The sequence below is a fragment of the Gigantopelta aegis genome, chromosome 8 (assembly GCF_016097555.1).
Source record: "Gigantopelta aegis isolate Gae_Host chromosome 8, Gae_host_genome, whole genome shotgun sequence".
Classification (NCBI taxonomy): Eukaryota; Metazoa; Mollusca; class Gastropoda; order Neomphalida; family Peltospiridae; genus Gigantopelta; species Gigantopelta aegis.
In genome coordinates, this window is record NC_054706.1 from 77,119,352 (window position 1) to 77,135,323 (window position 15,972).

General features: G+C 41.0%; 1 protein-coding gene across 1 annotated transcript in view; it reads left to right on the forward strand.

The window, feature by feature from the left end:
* Positions 1-4,567: 4,567 nt before the first annotated feature.
* Positions 4,568-15,972, forward strand: part of LOC121379847 — a 27,666-nt gene continuing 16,261 nt past the window's right edge. The window contains exons 1-12 of the mRNA XM_041508499.1: positions 4,568-4,642; positions 5,421-6,890; positions 7,879-7,984; positions 8,326-8,402; positions 9,234-9,524; positions 10,260-10,653; positions 11,414-11,676; positions 12,684-12,911; positions 14,196-14,297; positions 14,647-14,762; positions 15,186-15,351; positions 15,813-15,972. The exon at positions 15,813-15,972 is cut by the window's right edge and continues 119 nt beyond it. Of these exons, the coding sequence (XP_041364433.1) occupies positions 4,568-4,642; positions 5,421-6,890; positions 7,879-7,984; positions 8,326-8,402; positions 9,234-9,524; positions 10,260-10,653; positions 11,414-11,676; positions 12,684-12,911; positions 14,196-14,297; positions 14,647-14,762; positions 15,186-15,351; positions 15,813-15,972 (3,448 nt within the window). The remainder of the gene's footprint in view (positions 4,643-5,420; positions 6,891-7,878; positions 7,985-8,325; positions 8,403-9,233; positions 9,525-10,259; positions 10,654-11,413; positions 11,677-12,683; positions 12,912-14,195; positions 14,298-14,646; positions 14,763-15,185; positions 15,352-15,812) is intronic.

The following is a 15,972-nucleotide window of genomic DNA, read 5'->3' on the forward strand; positions in this document are numbered from 1 at the left end:
ACAGAAACATGACGTAAGGTCACCATGGTGATTAAGTAATAGCAGCAAAAACATAGAGAGAATAATAAACGAGTTACCAGTTATTATCAATTTTTTGTCCCGAGTGACATAATTTTCGCTTGTCACGAGACTTAGCGAGTGAAAAATAAAAATTATTTCACGAGGGACATACATTTGATAAAACTGGTGCCGAGTTTGTTAACCGAGTTTGTTATTCTGTTTATTACTTCAGCTAATTGGGTTTTGTTTTTTAAACTTTATTTTCTATATACAGTGGCTACAAGTCCATGTATATAGAAACGATATATACCACTTTACAAACTGTTCTGGGTATTGCTTTAACTTAGTATTTTAATCACGGTTCACAGATAATTTTCAAACAAAAAGAAGAAAAGATTCTACATATTCTGTAAAAAAAATATATTTATAATAAATTGCATTAAACTACCATTTTATTACAAGTTTAACACTGAAAACAAAAAGACGTAAAGTCAAACGATTTAAACTACGTGACGTAATTTTGTATGCTTTGCCAAATCGTAATGACGTCATATTTAGCACTGACAAGGTGATTGGTTTGTAAGCGTCAAATCACCCAATAGTAGCGCACGTTACACCAATGCAGAATATTTCCCACTGAGAAAATATGAAAAATATTTCCGAGTTATCAGTGACCGCTGGGGTAATAAAATAATTTATTATCCACATAGTTCAAGATATTCAGGGAAATATAACCAGTATGACCCACGTATGTCCTAATGATTCCACGTGCACAACGAATGACGTAATTTTGTGAAGCGACGTCATAACTTAATGCGGCTTTCCCAGTGTAAACGTTTATCAAAATGACATCATTTCGGAAAATGACGTCGTTTCGTCATCTCGTTTTAATTACGTTTCAAAAGTTTTGACGTGGTCCAAGATTGCTATTCACAAAAATAATATTTTGGATAATGTGAATAATAAAGAACTTATTACATTCGCGTGTGAGTCGTACTGATTTTACGAAACTCGTGTCAGTATTCATGCTCTCGCTTGGGCAATACAAAAATCCTGACACTCGTTTCGTGAAATCAGTACGACACACAAGCTCGTATAATAATCTCTATTTATTATTCCGCGGTGAAAGAGATACCCATGTGATATTTATCGTCTGTTCACATTGTGGAATACGTCTTTGGAGAGGCCATGACTTCATATCAGGCATCGACTGTACTACACAGTGCAAATCCGCATATCTCTTCATGCAAAAAGTGTGCCCATTGTTCTTCCATTCATATTTTCATATCGGGAAAATACTTGCTGTCAATTTTTATAATTAATGTTAGCAACATAATTTAACAAAATATATTTTTTAAACTTTTGTTTAGCCGTGAATATGTTTATAATATTTTTTTGTGTAAACTTCACTGATAGATGTGTGGCGTGGGAATGCAAAGTTTCAAAATAACTAGCTCAATGAAAATGACCACAACAGACGTCATTACTCTCATCCCCCCCCCCCCCCCCCCCCCAAACGGTTTTTTAATCTATGCATTTTCCGGTCTTGTTTAGTTATTTTGGAAGTCGTTATGTACTATATTTTTTATTGATGTACCGTGTAATAAATACAATACTATACTCGTTCCCGTGTGAGACCGTTTATATTACAACTCGTGTGTTTTTAATCGTACATCACTCGTTTTCGCTCGTGATATAAACGGTCTCACACGGGAACTCGTTTAGTATTCTCTATACATGTCACATGATAACGATAATATTATATCACTAAAGGCCAAATTTATGAAGCCTGTTTTTCTTAAATGCAGGTGTTTAAGCATTGTAAATGTACATAGTTACACACGTGTAAGACATAAACAGGTGTTTAAGCATTGTAAATGTACATAGTTACACGCGTGTAAGACATTTTTAAAAAGGCTTTGTAAATTCGGCCCTAAATGTTTTAAAACGGTCAGTATGAATACGTTGTCAAATTTAAGGTCAGGTCCAGGTCAGTTAGCCATCTTGGTCTTACCTCCGACTGGGGTCAAACATTGCATTGGGCGGGGTGGGGGATGGGTAGGTGTAGAAACGATTAATCTTGAAAGCAGCTTTGTGAATTAGTCGCAAGTTCCATTTGTCCGTAAACCGTATGTGTATACGTAAAACGTATGTGTATACGTAAAACGTATGTGTATACGTAAAACGTAAAGCGTAATCGGCATCAAAAGTTAAAGTTAAAGTGTGTTTTGTTCAAGCACACAACTAGAGCACAATGACGTATTAATCATTGGCTATTACTGGATTATTAACATCTGGACATTTTGACATATAGTCTTAGAGAGGAAACCTGCTACATTTTTTCCATTAGTAGCGACATCTTTTATATGCGCCATCCCACACAGGATAGCACATACCACGGCCTTTGATATACCAGTCGTGGTGCACTGGCTGGAACAAGAAATAGCCCAATTGGCCCACTGACGGGGATCGACCCCAGACCGATCGCGCATCAAGCGAGTGCTTTACGACTGGGCTACGTCCCGCCCTAATCCGCATCATTTCATTTATTTCAACTTATGTTCGTGCTTATATCCAATTAAGGTTCAAGCACGCTGTCCTGGGCACACACTTCAGCTATCTGGGCTGTCTGTCCAGGACAGTGGGTTAGTTGTTAGTTGGTTAGTGGTTAGTGAGAGAGAAAAGGGTGTAGTGGCCTTACACCTACCCAATGGGCCCTTAAGAACTCGCTCTGGGTTGGAGCCGGTACCGGGCTGCGAACCCTGTACCTACCAGCCTGTAGTCCGATGGCTTAACCACTACGCCACCGAGGCCGGTTAATCCGCATCAATCACTTTGTATGAGTGCATGTCATCACATCTGTACTTATTCCAATGAGCTACGTTCTGTGTTAGCTTTCATTTAGTGAACAGTTACTAGTCTGGGAGTGGCAGTCCTCTTTGTATGAGTGCATGTCATCACATCTGTACTTATTCCAATGAGCTACGTTCTGTGTTAGCTTTCATTTAGTGAACAGTTACTAGTCTTGGAGTGGCAGTCCTCTTTGTATGAGTGCATGTCATCACATCTGTACTTATTCCGATGAGCTACGTTCTGTGTTAGCTTTCATTTAGTGAACAGTTACTAGTCTGGGAGTGGCAGTCCTCTTTGTATGAGTGCATGTCATCACATCTGTACTTATTCCAATGAGCTACGTTCTGTGTTAGCTTTCATTTAGTGAACAGTTACTAGTCTTGGAGTGGCAGTCCTCTTTGTATGAGTGCATGTCATCACATCTGTACTTATTCCAATGAGCTACGTTCTGTGTTAGCTTTCATTTAGTGAACAGTTACTAGTCTGGGAGTGGCAGTCCTCTTTGTATGAGTGCATGTCATCACATCTGTACTTATTCCAATGAGCTACGTTCTGTGTTAGCTTTCATTTAGTGAACAGTTACTAGTCTGGGAGTGGCAGTCCTCTTTGTGGTGGTGCAAGAGATCAAATCTCCAGTAAAGGATCTCATCGGGAGTGGCTGTTCTCCTATATACGAGGCACTGCATAGAGATTCATGGAATCAACAACTATTTTGCCAAATGCCCATTGAACTCTGCATGGATCATACGACCTTGGTCGGTCGGTCGGTCGGGTAAGTTTTTTACGTGCATATGTGCCACTAGAGCTTCACACACGCCTATCACGGGCTTAATCTCTGACTTTCGCCAGTGACTAAGTCCGGGACAGGAGGGGGAGGGGGGTCTAAGTTTGAGGTGGGCGGAATTTGGAATAAAAAAATAGTGGTCGGTCAAAAACCTAAGTCCTACGGAGAATAACCTGCATCCTAACCATGTCTGGACTAAGAAGTTAAAACCAAAAATATTTTTGAATGCTCGGCCTAAAAGGTTTTAAGATGATTTGAGCCATTGAACGGGCACCAAAGTAAAGTGCGTGGGACTATTTATATAAAAAAATAAACATAAGAATTTAGAGCCGTGGCCGAAAAATTTAAAGTTCAACTAAGCCCAAAAAAGGAGGTTACCTGTCCTAGGTAAGGTTGTTAGGTCGGCGAGGCTGGAGTGTCCCGGAGGTCCGGCAGCAGATGTTGGCGCTTCCGCAGAGTACGAACTACCGTACCGTAGTCGGGGCCGCAGACCGCTCAGATCATCTTATGTAGATTGCGGTTGTCCATCTTGCTGTGAAGTATGGCTTGTCTGTAGGTCTGCTTCCTCTTGTGCGTGACGATTACGATGTGATGACTGTCGAACATCTTGTTGTGTAGTTCGTACTGACTGCCGTTCTCCAGGGCTCTCCAGTCCGCGTCAAGGAATGTACTGATGCAGATGTTTCTTCAGCCCGTTCACTGCAATGGTCCACTCGGAATCTTCGGGGGGGGGGGGGGGGGGCGACTAACGGCACTAGTGGATTGGCCTTGGGTGACTGGACGGTCGGTGATGTTGCCGTCCGCTTCAGTGGCGCAGCAAGTCCTGGTGTCGACTCAACGGGAGCGGTCTGTAAAGTCGACCGCTGCACCGGAGTCGGCGCCCGTGGAGTGGAGGTCGGTGGTACCGCCCTTGGGGCCTGGCACATCGCGATGTCCAGGCTCGAGTACGGCTCATCCGGGGATGCAGGCGCCGATGGCAGTCGCGTCCTCTTCGGTGGAGACGAGGTGTGTGGGGGGGGGGGGGGGGGGGCAGCGACGTAGAAGGACCCGCCGCTGGCGATTGAGCCGCTGGCTTTGGATCCCTCGAGCTACCCCTGGGGCACGTCTCCTCCTCCCTCCTCTTCTCGTCTTCTTCTCAGAGTCGCCATACACTAAGGTCACGGTCGCCCGTGACCCCGTGTACGCGACTCGGAACTCCAAAAGTGCTCCAAACGAAGCAATCATTCCCCTCAGGTTGGGGGGGGGGGGGGGTAACTCGAGAGCGCAAGTCGTAACGTCTTGTCGAAGAGACGACCTTGGTCTTGTATTATCGTTTTGGTGTTCCGATTCTATGGAAATGTGTCGAGTAGTGTTCGAAATAAGCGTCCTCTCTACACGTAACGTCTGTATCCCATCACTTTATGCATTGTGGATTACGTATACATATACATAACCGGCCTTGGTGGTGTCATGGTTAAGTCATCGGACATAAGGCTGATAGGTACTGGGTTCGCAGCCCGGTACCGGCTCCCACTCGGAGCGAGTTTTAACAACTCAGTGGGTAGATGTAAGACCACTACACCCTCTTCTTTTTCACTAACAACTAACCCTCACTCCTGGACAGACAGCCCAGATAGCTGAGGTGTGTGTCCAGGACAGCGTGCTTGAACCTTAATTGGATATAATCACGAAAATAAGTTGAAATGAAATGAACATATACCTATACTGATTACGGACAAAGGGAATTTGCGCTTAGCACCAAATTTCTATACGTCATTATAAAAGTAGTGTTCCCTTTCTCTAGTTGTTTGATCATGTGGCTAACAAGAGTCTCGACATGGCGGTACAGCTGAGGGACGTGGACTTTAACTGTAGTTGTTGTATTATATTTCAGATCACTGTGGCTAACAAGAGTCTCGACATGGCGGTACAGCTGAGGGACGTGGACTTTAACTGTAGTTGTTGTATTATATTTCAGATCACTGTGGCTAACAAGAGTCTCGACATGGCGGTACAGCTGAGGGACGTGGACTTTAACTGTAGTTGTTGTATTATATTTCAGATCACTGTGGCTAACAAGAGTCTCGACATGGCGGTACAGCTGAGGGACGTGGACTTTAACTGTAGTTGTTGTATTATATTTCAGATCACTGTGGCTAACAAGAGTCTCGACATGGCGATACAGCTGAGGGACGTGGACTTTAACTGTAGTTGTTGTATTATATTTCAGATCACTGTGGCTAACAAGAGTCTCGACATGGCGGTACAGCTGAGGGACGTGGACTTTAACTGTAGTTGTTGTATTATATTTCAGATCACTGTGGCTAACAAGAGTCTCGACATGGCGGTACAGCTGAGGGACATGGACTTTAACTGTAGTTGTTGTATTATATTTCAGATCACTGTGGCTAACAAGAGTCTCGACATGGCAGTACAGCTGAGGGACGTGGACTTTAACTGTAGTTGTTGTATTATATTTCAGATCACTGTGGCTAACAAGAGTCTCGACATGGCGATACAGCTGAGGGACGTGGACTTTAACTGTAGTTGTTGTATTATATTTCAGATCACTGTGGCTAACAAGAGTCTCGACATGGCAGTACAGCTGAGGGACGTGGACTTTAACTGTAGTTGTTGTATTATATTTCAGATCACTGTGGCTAACAAGAGTCTCGACATGGCGGTACAGCTGAGGGACGTGGACTTTAACTGTAGTTGTTGTATTATATTTCAGATCACTGTGGCTAACAAGAGTCTCGACATGGCGATACAGCTGAGGGACGTGGACTTTAACTGTAGTTGTTGTATTATATTTCAGATCACTGTGGCTAACAAGAGTCTCGACATGGCGGTACAGCTGAGGGACGTGGACTTTAACTGTAGTTGTTGTATTATATTTCAGATCACTGTGGCTAACAAGAGTCTCGACATGGCAGTACAGCTGAGGGACGTGGACTTTAACTGTAGTTGTTGTATTATATTTCAGATCACTGTGGCTAACAAGAGTCTCGACATGGCGGTACAGCTGAGGGACGTGGACTTTAACTGTAGTTGTTGTATTATATTTCAGATCATTGTGGCTAACAAGAGTCTCGACATGGCGGTACAGCTGAGGGACGTGGACTTTAACTGTACTTGTTGTATTATATTTCAGATCACTGTGGCTAACAAGAGTCTCGACATGGCGATACAGCTGAGGGACATGGACCTGTCTATAGAAGACCTCAAGTCGACAGCCATGGGCATCCTTAGCGCCATATCCAGCGTGTCAGCCGTAAGTCATTTTTAAAACATGTCCAGGGCTCGAAAGTTCATACCGTCGAATCGTCGATCGTACTTAAACTACGATACTGTAGATATAGACAAACATACGAAAGGACAGACGTGAGATCGGGCGTTCGTTCGGGTGGAAATGCAGCGGGTACACTGTGTAGATACGCATGCACTATTCTAGCACTATCCTACTAAAAGGTTAAAAAGAGCAACAGTCTTGCCAGTTTCATAGATTGCCCATTTTCAATGACGAAATTATCGTCTAAAATATGACGAAATGATCGCCTAAAATATCGTCTTCTTTATCTGAGAGCAGAGACCTTTAATTTTATCTTCTTTTTTCGACTTAACTTGTGAAAGTAACTAATGTAGTACAAAACTCTACAAGAAGAAACCCAACACCGTTTGATCGTTGAACATTGACGATTGACGACACGATATTCGCACTAGCCAGATCGCCACATATAAACTGCGTTGGGCCAGAGGGCTTTTGAACAAGAATCCATTCAACTATCCATCCACGTATACACATAACTGAGTTTTACAATTTGACTTCGGTGTACTTAATTATTAATATTGTATTACGTTTCATAATATTATATACTGATAAAAAATACAAATAATAAATCCATGTGAATTCGCTATCAACATTTATTGTCAGCGGTTTTCAAACAACAATTGCTCAATACCAATGAAACAGCAGTTTAATTATAAACTAAAGAGTAATACGATTGTGTTGTTGCCAATGTTGTTGTTGATTTTGCTTGTTTATTTTTGTTTAGTTTTTTCTGGGGGAGTTGATTGTGTGTGTGTGTGTGTGTGTGTGTGTGTGTGTGTGTGTGTGTGATGTAAATTGTGAGTATAGTGAAACGATATTGCAGAATGTCATTTGGCAGTAAGAGTTGATTTCAAATGTGATCTGTTTTTAAATGACAAAATAATATAAAAATATCCCCGAGAATGCAGCTTTAATACTATGATATTTTCAGGCTTCAGCTTTCAACCTGAAGAGCGCTCTGAGAAGCGAGTACAAGATGGACCAACTGTCTCCCGAGTTCTTCAACTTCGATACGAACCTGGAGAGCAAACAGCAAGGCGAGTAACACGTGTCTTGTACACACGTTCTAGGGGTGTTCTTCGGGGAGCTCTTCTAAGCCCGAGCTCATTCAAACGGACAGTGGATAATTCTTTCACATGCAATACTTGTTGGTACTAAAACCTTTAAAAAGTTTGAAATGTAAAGCATTAAATTGATAATTACATTCAGAAATCACTTAACTCAAATGTTTCGTAATTTCATTTAAAATAAGTTAAATATTTTGATTCAGAAGTCGGCACTAAATATGTTGGTACTATTAATGATGAAAATTGCATAGATACAGGTTGAGAAATATTTTGAAATCTATGAATTTTTTTATAAATTACTTTATTTTCAGATTATAAAACATCTAACAAAGGTGAAGCTGAATTTCTACACACGATGAACGTGCATGAAAAACTACAAATAGAAACGGTGCGTAGACTATCGACTGTTGTCGGTGCGTAGACTATCGACTGTTGTATTCACACATTTTTTAGTTGAGTGAATAACACTTTGTGAGATAAAATTTAATCAATGTAAATTGTTTTATGTTAAGTAACTAGCAATATGAAATATGGAAACTATTTGATAATTCGGTGAAATATAACACAGGGATCACTTGAGTTATAACAGTATGCCTATAAAGCTACGTCAGAAGTATTGCCTCTCTAGTCATATTTGTACGTAACGGCTACTTGTTCTCGAAAACCAATATTCACAGGTTTTTATGATGCCTGTTATAGGCAGTTAACAGACGCGTATATTACTTTTTAAACGCTGACATTAATTTTAAAAGAAATAACATAACTAAACAATAAATGACGTATAAATAGTGCAGATGCCTACTTGACTATATACTATATTTCAGACTGCCACTATATTTTTAACGAAAAAGACTTTCATATTCTAATATCAGTCTCCGTACTGCCAATGTGTTTCAGCTCTTCCTATTGTTTGTAGAAGCCCAAAGTGGATTTTACTTTCAAATAATTTCGAACGTATATATATATATATATATATATATATATATATATAGAAACATCAGCCCCAAAATCAGCCAACAAACGTTTCGCGAACTATTTGATTGGTTCCTAACATGTCCATTTGATTTACCGTGAAGTGAATAAACCAGTCTAGCGGACGGTTTTTCCACTCGGTCTGGCTAAATGTAGCCCAGGATGATCAGAAACATTAAATGTACAGGTAAAGTCAAATTCAGCGTTACATACAGACTGACTTATAATACTATTTTCGTACCTCCAGGCTAAGCAGATTGCCCAGCAGCAGGAGAAGGTGAGAAAGGTCATTGAGGAGGTGTGGGCTCAGAAATCACTTCCGGGTGAGACGGACATCCTCCGGTCACCGTCGTTCACGATGTCGCTGAGTAACATCGCTGTCGACGACATCCCCGGAATGACGTTCCAGGCAGACGCCGAACCCACCACGACACCGGATCCTGACGTCGTGACGCCCATGGTGAAATTTACAGGTTCAAGCACGACAGACATGTTCACCAAGAACCAAGTTGAGCCAGGAGACCACGTATCCATATCGGTATGAAGAAACCTTTATTAGTATCGTTATGACAGGGCGAATCCACGAAATATTTTGGTGACTAGGGACAACGGGGCACATGGACCAGAGGGCATCCCATTGAATAAAAAAAGCCAAAATAACAAAGAGGCACTTGAATATATATATATATATATATATATATATATATATATATATATATATACATGTATATATATATAAAAAAAAATTTGGGGGGGGGGTGGGGGGGTCCATGGATCCTCCTCCATATGATATTTACTTTTACTTCTTTTAAATTATGTTAATTTTACAGTCACTTAAATAAACTCCAGATATGTTCAGGAATAATTTTTGTTATTAGTCAAGACAATGCCCGTGTTTAATTTTGAACTGCTCTTTCAGGCGAGTTGGAGTAGTCTTACTCTATATAATCTGATTTTGTAAAGTGATCTTAACGCTAAGATCGATTCATGGAATGGGGCCCTTGACTACTCATCCTTTCTTTGTCCATCGAAGGACTGCCACTCCATGGGAGGACTGCCACTCCATGGGACGATACTTCGTGTCTACTCTGCCTGTAGTACGACTGCCACTTTAGCTTATACATCCTTCCTGCTTTGACGGTACGTTCCCAGAACGATACATACATTACAGGACTTAAACTCCTAAATACGATACACCCTTCCTACTCCGTCTTCACCTCCACCCTTCTGAGATGATGGAATTAAACACCATCTAATCACTTCCATATTTCAGGTAATAGCGACGAAAAACGACGCCGGGAGGTTTGCTCCGAACAGCGACAAACTGGGCGACACGAGCAACTTCCTGTCGGTGTCTGTGACGAACACGCTGACGGGGTTCCCAGTAGAGGTGGACGACACGCGAGACGACTTCATCATCATGATCCCGCGCGAGGACAACAAGCAGAACCTGTTCTTCAAGCAGGTGGAGCCCGTGCTGGCGCCCATGTCCGACCTGTTCCTGCACAAGGCGAGGATCACCAACAAGGAGGCGTCCTTCCACATGGAGTTCGACATCGCAGACCCTGGGGCGCAGCTCCTCGTCATCGTCAACTTCGGCAAGAAGCCCAACATCGAAACCAACGAGTGCGACTTCGTCGGCCTCATTCCAAAGTCCATGAAGAACCGTACGTGCTGTTGTTTATAACGAACAATGATACACCATTAAGAGGTTTCAGAAATTGTTTTCTCTATGTTGTAGATGTAGATAAAAAGGTGTACGCCATGAAGAACCATACGTGCCGTTGTTTATAACAGACACTGACACACCATTGAGAGGTTTCTCTACGTTGAAGATGTAGATCTGACACCTTGCATTGACCTGTTTTAACATCTCTTACCCCAGGCATGATTCCTTTGAGGTGATTTGGATATAGTGTTTGCTGACCTATATCTGTCCCGTAGGAAAGGTATCTGAAGGGGGGGGGGGGGGGAGCAGAATCTCCAGTGGAGAAGCCACAGTCTTTTTATTTTATTTTTTTATTTATTTATTTTTTAGGGGGGGGGGGTCGACAATGGTGGGCACAGGCAGCTATCCCCCCCGCCCCCTGTTCGTACGGGCCTGTATCTTCTTTCAGTTCTTTTTTGTGATTCTCGGCAACCTGTGCTGGTTTTCGATACGGTACTGCCTGAATGTTACATTATATGCCTATAGCTATTTTTTTTCCAACAATTTTTCACAATTACTACAAACATTTATATTTAAAAATAAATATGTAATTCAATTAAAAATAGGTTACTGTTGTGTGCTAAACATGGTCCTTTAAGAATAGAATAGAATAGAATAGAATAGAATAGAATAGATGTTTAACGACACCCCGGCAGGCAAAATACATCGGCTGGTCCTTTAAGAGTCACCAGCAGTCAGTTCCATTCATTTTTCTGCAGGTGATACGAGCGATCGTCAGCAGATGATGTTTTTCCTCAACAATCACAAAGTGGGTGACTTCATCGGCGACGTGTACGTGGGCGTGCGGCAGCTGGAGAAAGAACACCACGACGCCAAGTACCACGACTGCTCGGCGCTGCCGCCTTTCAACAAGTCAGATGCACTCTCTGCATTCAGGACAAACTACTCCTCCAGGATATTCACGTCCGGCTGTTTCTTCTTTGACGTGCCGACCCAGAGGTGGGAAACCAACGGTCTCACTGTGAGTGGCATCTGAAAACGTATTGATGATAATTTGTATCCATTAGCGAATCAAGCGAGAAAGAAACTCACAAGGGTCCTGTAACCCACCCACTCCAGTCAGTTTAAAGTGCCCATTTTAATAACGTTATTGTTGTTGTTTTTAATTTATCATCCACAATATAAAAACCACATTGCTCTGAAAAGGCGTCTCAGAGCATTTTTATTTCAAAATGTTTGGGAGCATACCCCACTTAATCTCCCAACAGATCTCGTTCGCTTTGGGAACTCGGCTCATTTACTTTCAACAAAGTGAAATTGTCCTGTTTAGAATTTTATGACCCACCCTTTCATAATCGTGGATCCGCCCCTGTTCGATGTATCATCTGTTTGCTTATCCCAGTTGCACCAAACCTTTTTTATATTACTTTGTTATATTACTGTGTTTTTTAATTATAAATATTTGTACAGTTGTAGACTTTCATTTTTATATTACTTTGTTATATTATTGTGGTTTTTAATTATAAATATTTGTACAGTTGTAGACTTTCATTTTTATATTACTTTGTTATATTACTGTGTTTTTTAATTATAAATATTTGTACAGTTGTAGAATTTCATTTTTATATTACTTTGTTATATTACTGTGTTTTTTAATTATAAATATTTGTATAGTTGTAGACTTTCATTTTTGAATAACTCTAGTGAATGCACAATTTGCCTCTTCAAAATATCACGGAACAGAAGTTGTTTTAGGTTTTGTTTAGGGAGGGGATGTAACCTGTAAGAAAGTACACTCAACCTATTCAAAAGTACATAAAATACTAATATATTACGTATCTGACCATCAGTTTTAAATCCTAAAATTACAGATCATTTGCTTTTGGGAGCCTGTAAATACAACAGAAAACACTTAAAATGTCAAACATATGTAATCACTTGGTGGGATTCAACGTTCAGATACTACGATTACTGTTATATTCTATAGATCTGATTCACAATATTTACGTAACACTAATCTTTCGGCAGGTTGGACCGAACACCAACGTGAAGGTGACAGAGTGTCTGTCCAACCACCTGACCTCGTTCGTCGGTGGCTGGTTCGTCTCGCCTAACACAATCGACTGGGACTTTGTGTTCTCTCACGCCGACTTCTACACCAACCCCACTGTGTATGTGACCGAGGTCGTCATCGCCTTCATATACATCCTCGCCGTCGTGCTCGCCAGGCGCAAGGACAAGAAAGATGTTGAGAAGGTCGGTTAACCGTTGGTACAAATTGTAGCAACGTCTAATGTCGTGCCTGGTGTCTAACTATGTCATCCCTAGCAACATAAGAGATTTGAGGCAACATGTGAGGTTGTTACATCTGCCCTCTAATGTCGTGCCTGGTGTCTAACTATGTCATCCCTAGCAACATAAGGGATTTGAGGCAACATGTGAGGTTGTTACATCTGCCCTCTAATGCTGCCGGTGTGTAGAGGGCACCCGTAGCAGTTTTTAATATCGCCAAAACCTCCATCTTACTTATAACAAAAGTAACTCGTTTTTGTTTTATTATACATATACAATATAATAACCATTAAAGGAGATGAAAATTATCATCCAAAATATTGCTACACGTACTTGTTCTCAATATGCTAAAAAAAATGCCATTTGAAGCAAGCCAAAGATGTTTTGAAAATACCATCCTAATTAGTACAAGTATCGTTTCTATGAGACTGTTTTGTTCTTACAAATAATGAATTTTGTTAAAAACAAGAGATTTAGTTATTTTGGGTTTGAACTATTCTGACACGGTATAAATTTAAGGACATGACAGCACATTGTTTAACCAGTGCCAATTTTTGACACATGGTCAATAATGTAAAAGAAGAATGGCGCTGCCATAGTTTGACTTCGTATTTCAAATAGTAAAACTATTTTATATGCAGTATCACATATCATGCCATGACCTTTGACCTTCCAACAGTTGGAAACACTGGTTGGGACGGGGAATAATCCAACAAGAAACATGGTGTCCTCAAAAACTACCCTAGCCCTAACCGGTGTGGCAGGATATACTCATCTTTCGCAGACACCTGATACCATCACTGTTTATACAGTGATTCATGAGTGCATACAATGACAGCTATATTTGTTCCAATGTGATGAGTTTTGTGCTAGTGGTGATTTAGTAAACTAGTTTAGGAGTGGCAGTCCTCCTTGTGGCAGTGCAGGAAGGATGTATTGTACAGTAAAGGATCCCCTAGGGAGTGGCTGTCCTCCTATAGACCAAACATTAGATAGACATTCTTTTGTGATTATGGATAATGGTTTTGTAAAAACGATACTGTTATTAAAAGATAACTTCTGATATGTCACTTATAAAACAAATTAAAAAGGTTGGGTTTGAAACATGATGAATGGTACGGGTTTGAAACATGATGAAGGGTACGGGTTTGAAACATGATGAAGGGTAGAGGTTTTCGACTAAACGTTGCTTTATAAAATATGCTGGTCCTATAATCATTACAGCTAAACATTTTCTGCTATTTGCAGCTGGGTCTCACGCCACTGAAAGACAATCACCCAGCCGACAAGTATTATTACGAAGTCATTGTTTTTACTGGCATGCGCAGAAATGCAGGCACGGATTCCAAAGTAAGCATTCAACAGGGTTTTTTCAACTATTTCTGTATGTTTATTTAAGATGAACAACTACATTTGCAAAAACTGTATGAGTATATGTCAAGATTGTACAAACACACAATAAACACATCTATAAAACAGAAAGCGAAGACCTTTCAGTTGAAGGCAGGATCCAGATTGCTATGACACTCTCACATTTGCAACCACCTTGCATTCATTCTTGAAGAAAAGTCAGGACTTCAACCACTTACCCAGAATGCTGTCGTTCTTATATTATATAGATCAGAACTCTTCCATTACAAATCAAATCTACGTCAGTGTTCTTGAATTAAATAGTAATGTAATAGCTTTGTTTCTCAAGGTGTTTGTGATCTTTTCCGGTGAAAACGACGAGACAGATGCCCGGATGTTGGCAGATGACAAAAGAAAGGTATTCCGTCGGGGTGGAGTGGACGGCTTTCTGATGGCTGTGCGACAGTGAGTATATCTGGCGAAAACTTGGACGACATTTATTTAATTAAATTATTTAATAAATAAATATAAAAATTACATAATTATTGTTATTAACAAATAGAACTTGTCTTTTGAACAAACGATAGTTCAAAACAGTAATAAAACGTTATGGTCAAATAATTTCATCATTCTAGCATCTACAGTCGTTGGACATAACCACTATCAAACATCGTATCTGCACGACTGTCAGAGTTATCTGAAACCAGGTTGTTCTATATTAGATCATATGTAGGGGAAAAACGAATATTACTAACTAAGACAGGAAAATCAGTGATACATAATCGTTTATGCTACTAGCATCAAACCAACAGATCATGATGGTTGAGGGTGGGAGGCGTTTGGAATTCACTGTGTTGTATGTAACTGAATTACCAGTTTTGTCGACAGGCCGCTGGGACCACTGAATTATGCTCGGATTTGGCACGACAACTCCGGGAAGGGGAAGTTTGGCTCGTGGTTTCTAAAGTACATCATTGTCCGAGATATTCAGACTGACCAGAAGTTCATCCTCATTGCTAATCGCTGGTTTGCCGTTGAGGAGGACGATGGGCAGGTAAGATATTTCATCAGATAGTTTTGATGCATGGGTGCATAGACGGATGGATGGTGGGTTTTCAGATGATTGGTTAGAGATCGATGGATGGATGATGGGTTTCAATGGGTAAGAAAACTGTTGAATTCTAGACTTTCACTAAGTTGTTACTTATATTGTTATAACTCAACATATACGTATTCCCTTGAGTTGTGTGCAACGTTTGATTTACAAAACCAGTCTTCTGAGCGGCAGTCCTCACACAGGCAAAACAAATGTTGACGTTCTGTAAAGGATCTCCTGGGAGTGGCAGTCCTCCTGTAGATAAGGCTTCTGATGGGCATTTATTGAAGCAATCACGAATTTGTCAAAATTCCCTTTCTACTTTGGTTTGTACAGAGATACGATTTTAATTAAGGACAATTTGAAAACAGTTTTTGTCGTTCAGACGAACTGTCACAGCCTTACGGATTACGTTGCAGGTGGACCGGGTTGTTCCAGTGGCTGGTAAGGAGCAGATGTCGGAGTTCAGCCACCTGTTCACGGAACGCAGCAGGAAGAGTCTGGTGGACGGACACATCTGGTTCTCCGTGATGGCGCGCCCGCCCCAGAGCCGCTTCACGTGCGTGCAGCGCGTGTCGT